Genomic DNA, 7,852 nt, shown 5'->3' on the forward strand with positions numbered 1-7,852 from the left:
ATATCCAAAATGGCGCAGGAGAGAGGAGAGGATTCCTTCACTCACAATTCTTTCCAAGTGCTAAAGATGGTTGGGTTCATTTAGAATAGGCCAAAGGAACAACTTTTATCTAATAGGGATTTTGCATTGGAGGAGTGTTCAAGAAGTTGTGAGCTTGAGAAATTTCAAACATGAAAAGGGAAGGGTCAGTTTTGGTTTTCCGGATAAGGGAGGGGCTGTTTCACGAAAATGAGAAAGAATGGTGAGGGAAAATGATGTGTCTTGGTCACTTATGACTTTGGTCAACCCATTTTATGTGAAATGACCAATTTACCCTTAATGAAACCCCACTAATTCTCCTCCAATCCATGATTTAAGTTATCTAACATTTATTTTAACATTCACCAAGATTATTTAATAGTATCACACTACAGTATTTTAAAATTTCGGATAACTTTCGCATAGTTGCATTTTACCCGGAACCTTCATTAATTGTACTTTTGTCCAAAAAGTAATTTTATTCGTATAATTAGATTTCTCACCTAATTAACCTCATTCTAATTTGATTCTAAAATATTATGGGCTTAAGTGGAGTGTACTTTATAGAATTAGCTCAAAATAAGGCAGTTTTGTCAAATTATCATTTCATCCCTGGTGGGAATTTTACCTGTAATTCAGGGTTTTCACTCAATTAACCCTGTAATTAAGCATTAATATCCAATTCCATTAATTTAATTATTTGAGTTATTATACAACAGGTGGGATAATATTATCCTATCAGACTGCTTATTTAGTGCACATCAAACATATGATATAATATGACTTATATCTTATGTTACTCTTATACATTTCTCGAATCATATCATGTCCACCAAATGAGTTCAGAAAATAAATTTACGGAGGTATACCTAAATTAACTCAAATACCACTTGTTACAATAAAAGAAAATCTGAATTGTCTTAAATTATTTATTTAATTTTAACATTTTTGGTTTCGTCTTTACTTTTTCAGTATCTTTTAGTGTCATTTAAATTAATGAAAATAATTTAATTATAATTAAAAATATTAATTTTAAAAAAATATAAAAAATAAATTTATCACAATGAGACAATCCTGTGCGATAAGTAAAAAACATTATTTCTACGGGTAAATATTACAAGGATAAATGTTGAATGACAACATTCATATACATAAAGAAATTATTTAACTACTGTCTACTGTCACGTGGCTAGTGCGAGAGAATGTACTATTTCACGACAATTATATTGTACACATGATATATTCATCTATAAAATATAAATAAAAATAGAATGAATCTTCAAATATGCTAATTTTTTTGTTCTTTATCTTAATATATTATTTTATTACTGTTAATTTATATTTAAGGGCCGAATCCTTTCACTTGAATTAATGTAATGTGAGAAGATTCATTCCTTTATCTTATTATGAAAAATTATTTTTAATATTTTTTAAAAATTAGTTTTGTTTTTTTAAATCTGATTTATTTGTTTTTCCTTTAAAATCTGAAAACAATAAAAAAATTTGGTGCAGTGAAAACAATAATTTAGATAAAAGGTTTGATTTGAATTGAAAACCAATCATGCACTTAACTACTTAGGTTACTTCATTAAATAACAGATAATAGCCGGTTATCTCGTGGGTGGGCCCAGTCACGGATTTCAGTCTCCTCTAGCGAATATTTTTTTTGAGTAAATATTTTTTTTGGTCCTTGACAAAAAATACAGTCTCCACTTTAGTTCATTACAAAAATAAATTAGTCAATTAGTCCCTAACAAATTCAAAGTGGACCCATTTAGTTGAAATCGTGATTCCTCACAAATTCAAAAAAGACCCATATTAGTCCCTCAAAAGAACTAAAATGGGTCCAATTTAAAATTTTTAGTGACTAACTGACTAATTTATTTTTGTAAGAGACTAAAGTGAGGACCGTATTTTTTTGTTAGGGACCAAAAATAGTGTTTATTCTATTTTTTATGTTTCAGAAATTCAAAAAATAAATAGATAAAGAAAAAAGTTATATTTATTATTCATTTTTTCTTATTATTAAATCTTAATCGTTGATTTTCGTTAATATAATGATTATAATTTTTTAAAAATTATAATTAATTAATAAATATGATCTCATAAATTATAACTGTTAAATTAACGAAAATTAATAATTAAAATTTAATAGTAAAAAGTAATAAGTATAACTTTTTCTTGGATTTGGTGTTTGTCATTTTACATGACATAAGTTAAGTCATTTTAGGAGAGAGATAAACACAAAAAAATGAAAATCTTGAGAGAGAGAGAAAGTGAGTAATTTTTTTTAATTTAAAATTTAAATTTTATGTATTTGTATCTCTTTTAAAATAAGATAACTTTCTGTTATGTTATTTAAGATGAGTGACACTTTTTCCACTCTCTTGTATATAAAACAAAACAAAAGAAACGACGCGGGCTACCTTCCAATTCCAAGTTCCGAAAACGACTGTGCAGAAGCAAGCACCCCTTCATTAACCTTTTCTTCTTTCTATATATTATTATTTTTATTTCATTTTCTATATAAATAACTCATTGTGATCCTTCTCCAGAAACATGTTTCCCTCTCTCATTACCTAATATTTCTCTTCTCTTCTCTCTTGGGTTTTCTTTGTTTGTTCTCTATTCTTTAAGTTTTCTCTTCAAGATGACTGGGGTTTCTGAAGGGCGCTCTGTTACCCTTGATATGCTCAAGCAGATAATGGCTCAGTTTGCCAAGGAGAGGGACTGGGACCAGTTTCATAGCCCAAGGAACCTTCTCTTGGCTTTGGTATGCTTCTTTTCCAATACCTCATTAAAAAAATGGTTTTTCTTTTTTATTTTTTATTTTTTGTGTTTTTTGGTTCTGGTTGCACCCTTATGAACTTTATTTGTTTGTTATGTAATTCTTGAGGATTACCCATTTGAGTTTTTTTTGTGTGTAATTTTTGTTGAGGGTTGTGTTGTTTCTTTTATGATCCATTAAAAAAGAGATGGTATAGGGGAAGAAGAATCACTTTTGTTGAGTTGTTATTTTAATTTAATCCATTTTCTTAATGGGTTATGAAGATTGACTTAACTGAGGTACATATGATATGAGTGGGATTGACACATATTCTGAGTGTTTTTTTTAAGCCTTTTCCTTGCAAGTTGGCTCCTTTTTTTGTTTTAAAAAAAAGCTTTAAACTTTCTTAAATCCTATGACTGTTCATTATTCATATTGGCCATGGTTTATTTTTGAGATTTTACCAACTTTGTCCAACCTCAGTCAAAGTCGATTTCCCAATGCAAACAGATCCCATTTTGTTGTTATCATACAAGACATGTAAAATTTCCCCTCCTTTTGGTTTCCCCTTGTCTTCTCTTATTTATCTTATTTTCACTCCTTGAATGCAGAAGTGGGTCAAAATTATGTTATGCTCAAGCTGCTATAAGTCTATAAAATAAAGTATTATTTTTTTTAATTTTGTGATTCTGTAGGTGGCAGAAGTGGGAGAATTGTCTGAGATATTTCAGTGGAAAGGTGAGGTTCCAAAGGGAATTCCAGATTGGAAAGAAGAGGAAAAAGTTCATCTTGGGGAAGAGCTTTCTGATGTCTTGCTTTACCTTGTTAGGCTCTCTGACATCTGTGGTGTTGATCTTGGTAAAGCTGCTTTGAGAAAGGTTGAACTCAATGCTATAAAATACCCAGCAAAAGTTTCTGAAGAGGTTTCAATCAAGCAGTGTGAAAACTCAACTACCACCCTTACTCCTACCAATGATGGCACTGGAACCGGCACTGAAAGTGCTTGATTGATTATATGGGGTTATTGTGTTTACAGTTTAGCTGTTTTAAGGGGTAAAGTAGGAAAGGGTCTTTGATGAAGTTTGTATGTGATGTTTTGTGCCATTGCATGGAAACTAGTATGGTTGGTTGGTGTTGGGTTTTGGTAGGTTTATACCCACAGATTTTGTTACTGTTTTGTCAGAATAAAATCCCCTTGACAGATACGAGATATGGTGAAAAATTATCTCTTTTCCATTTTTCATTTCATGACTTTTTTATATTTTGGGAACATATTAAATGCATAATTAGAACCGGGGATTCTCTGCAATCTGTTTTTTTTTTTGTTATTCTTTTATCTTTCATTTATATACTTTTCTTGGATCCTTATTTTCTGGGTTTTTCTTCGATTGGTGAGCCACACAGGGATTTCATGTGTCCATGTCTATGAAAAGTGAAGATGTTTCTTTTGTTATCCTTTGAAAGAAAATCAACCTGTTGTCTATTTGTGCATATGTGGCATTATTGTGCGTCTTGCAAAAGTTTTAATAGTTGAAGGCCCTGGGCCACACGAGAAGCTGGGAAGCACGAAGATGTTCTCTCGAATGAAAAATGTGTTGGACATGTGTTGAATATCGACATGCTTCGATATGAGATCAGTTTTTTGCGATATGCTGTCAATATTTTGACATGTGTTTTCGACATGATGCGTTTTGACACGCTATAAATGTTTTCTAATATATTTTTATTGTTTAGATCCAAATTTTATTTTATTTTATTCTTTTAATTAAATATGAAAAATTAATTTATAAATCAAATATTTTTTGTTATAAAATTTGATATGAAAAATTAAAAAAGTATGAAAAATTATTTTTATTTTATATTTATGTTATGAAATTTGAGTATTTTATTGATTATATGATTTATTATGGGCTGTTGTTATGTGTATTAAGGGGGAGATTATACTTACAACGTATTTTTGTTTACAATTTTTTACAACTCATATCTTAACCGTTGATTTTCGTCAATTAACGGTTAAGATTTTCGCAAATAAAATTTATTAATTAATTATTAATTTGCAATAAATGATAACCGTTGATTAACGAAAATTAACGGTTAAGATATGGTTATAAGAGGTTGTAAACGAAAATAAGTTGTAAGTATAACTTCTCTCTACTGAAAATATTTTTTAATATTAAAACATGTCATAACATATTAAATACTGACATTTTTTAAAATTAATATGTCGACGTGTTGTCATATTCCATATTGGTGTTAGTGTAACATAGACAAGAAGTACATAATTCAGCCACTCAAATTAATTAAAATGACATGTAGTCAAGTGAAATTAAAAATTAAGAAGTCGGTGAAGTAATTGAGTGAAAATATGTGACTGGAATTAATATAATTAAGTTTTTTTAATTTAAGCAGACAAAATAGGTAAAGAAAATGCTGAATAGATTATTGTACAAAGGGAATGTTGATAACGCGAATGCGTGTGCCATGCTGTTCAACGGTGCAATTGGCGTGTCTACCATTTTAATATTGACGTATTTTTTAATTCAATGCGTAGGTCTTACACTTGAGGTTCAAACTTGAATCACGAACGGAGATCACTCGTTTACTACAAAGAGGTTGACCCCAGGTTCAGGGGCTGATATTGAAGAATAAAAAGGAAAAATAGGATGCGTTTAATAGGCAGGTCAGATTGATTAAGAAAAAGATATTTGTACCGGTTATTATTATTATTTTTATTGGAAATATTTGCACAAATTAGACTAGCTATTGAGATGCGTGCAAAGTTAGAATTATTTTAAAATATTTATAAATAATTATATATTTATAATATTATTTGTAAATATTAATTTCCTTATTTTATTAGGATTTGAGTTTGTCTTTGGGTTTCTTCTTTAAGTAAGCTAGTTTCTATATATATTATATTGAGAAGTATCTATTTACAAATTCTTTTTATAAATTTTTACAAATTACACTATGTACTCCCGGAAGAACATAGTGTAACCTAGTGTTCTTCCGGGAGAACAAAATGTAGTTTGTAAACAAAAAAATTGTAAATATAACTCTTCCCATATTATATTCCCTTATATATATTGAATAAATCTTGCATCCATATAAAAACCTTGTCGTGCATCCTACAGGCAAGCCACTAGCAACCCATTTTCAATACCAAACCCTCGGAGAGTTGCCAACCGCTCGACCTTAGCCTTGAACGTCGAAAAACCATTGTCCGCCACCAGAAAACCATAGTCGGCCACTGTTCACCACTGTCGGAGCACCATTTCGGTGAGTTTTCTAGCAACTAACAACACTTTCAGAAGTGCCTCGAGAAGACGATGTTGTCTGGTAAGCGTCAACCTCTTGATATTCCGCAGAGGAAGTGAGAGATTATTTCCTTGGACTTCGTTGGGGGACTGCCGAAGACTTAGGCTGTTTTTGATTCTATTTAGGTCATAGTGCACAGGTTGACTAAGTCTGCCCACTTTCTGGCAGTGAAGGTGAGCTTTACTATGGAAAAGTTGGCTAAGCTCTATGTTCATCAGATTGTGAAGCTTCATAGGGTGCCTAAGAGAATTATCAATGATTGGGTCCTGAAGTTCACATCTCGATTTTGGGATGCACTGTAGAGAGCTTTTGTCACTTATTTGAGACTGAGCAGATGGTCAGAGTGAGAGGACCATTCAGATGTTGGAGGACATGCTGAGAGCTTGCACTTTGGAGTAGGGTACAATATGGGATCGGTACCTTCCACTGGTGGAGTTTTTCTATAATAACATTTTTCATGCTAGCTTGGGCATGGCTCCTTATAAGGCATTGTATGGTAGAAGGTATAAGACTCTCACATGCTGGACTGAGGTTGGAGATAAAGAGTTATTCGGGTTAGACTTCGTTCAAAATACCACTAAACAAATCAAAATGATAAAGAGAAGTTGAAGCAAGCAAAAAGTCGACATAAGAGCTACTACGATCACAAGCATTGACCTCTCGAATTTGAAGAGAGGGAGCATGTCTTTGTGAGACTGTCGTCAGTCACTAGTGTGGGGCGTGCTCTTGGAGTGAGGAAGCTGAGTCCCAGATTCATTGGGCCCTACCAGATTATTAGTAGGATAGGACCTGTTGCCTACCGGCTTACCTTACCTTCGCAGTTGGCCAATCTGCATGATGTGTTTAACGTTTCTCAACTTAGGAGATATATAGATGATGCCTCTCATGTTGTTCAACCAAATAATGTTGAAAAACATAAGAATCTTAAAACTCTTGTGGGACCATTCAAGATTCTTGGCAGAAGTGAGAAAAAGCTGAGAAACATGACTATTACCATGGTCAAGGTCCAGTGGGAAGATAGGACGCCTGAGGAGTTCACTTAGGAGTGGAAATACGAGCTTCTCTGACAGTATTCCAAATTTAAAGACATATATGTCTCTAATTTTATGGATAAAATTTTAAAAAGGTCGGGTGAATGTAAGAACCTAACTTATAAATTATGAGGCTAGGGATTTATAGCTAATTAAAATAGATTAATAAGATTGATAATTCTAATTATTTAGATTAAATCACCTTTATGAGAAAAGTGTGAACAATGTCGTTTTAGGGTAAAAATGCGTAAAAGTAGATTACTGATTATTATCCCATAAATTTTATGAAATTAAAATGACAAGAAAAATGCATATGTTAAATAGTACATGTGTTGGATGAAGGTGAGTTAAGTATTGTGGGAATAAGGGTTTTTGCTCACTTAGGTGTTTTAGCTTTAGTTCAAATAACCTAAAAACACAACATTCTCTTATAATTGCTTTTCCTTATTGGGCATAACCCTAAGACAACAGTCATGGTCTTCTTCCCTCCTTGTTAGTGTGCTCACCACCAAATCATTAAAGGAAACATCTTTCTTCCTCTCTTTCTTTAAACTCCACATAAAGACCAAAGCGTACACATCATTAACCCTTAGAAACTTGCCTTTGTGGGAAAAGAACAACCCTTTGGAGGAGTCATTTTCGTGCATCCTATGGACAGTGAAAGAGAGTTGAGTTAGAGCTTAGAAAGTCACTCCCTTTAACCGTTTTGGAAGCTGCA

The 7,852-nt window shown here is 32.0% G+C and overlaps 1 protein-coding gene across 1 annotated transcript; it reads left to right on the forward strand.

The window, feature by feature from the left end:
• Positions 1-2,668: 2,668 nt before the first annotated feature.
• LOC133311342 (uncharacterized) lies at positions 2,669-3,918 on the forward strand. Its single transcript, XM_061512372.1, has 2 exons — positions 2,669-2,791; positions 3,481-3,918. Exons 1-2 carry the CDS (start codon positions 2,669-2,671, stop codon positions 3,790-3,792), a joined length of 435 nt encoding a protein of 144 aa, XP_061368356.1. The 3' UTR covers positions 3,793-3,918.
• The last annotated feature ends 3,934 nt before the right edge of the window (positions 3,919-7,852 follow it).

This window comes from Gastrolobium bilobum, unplaced genomic scaffold (assembly GCF_033153095.1).
Source record: "Gastrolobium bilobum isolate Gb01-03AN ecotype WA unplaced genomic scaffold, APGP_CSIRO_Gbil_v1 utg199832, whole genome shotgun sequence".
In the NCBI taxonomy this organism is placed as follows: domain Eukaryota; kingdom Viridiplantae; phylum Streptophyta; class Magnoliopsida; order Fabales; family Fabaceae; genus Gastrolobium; species Gastrolobium bilobum.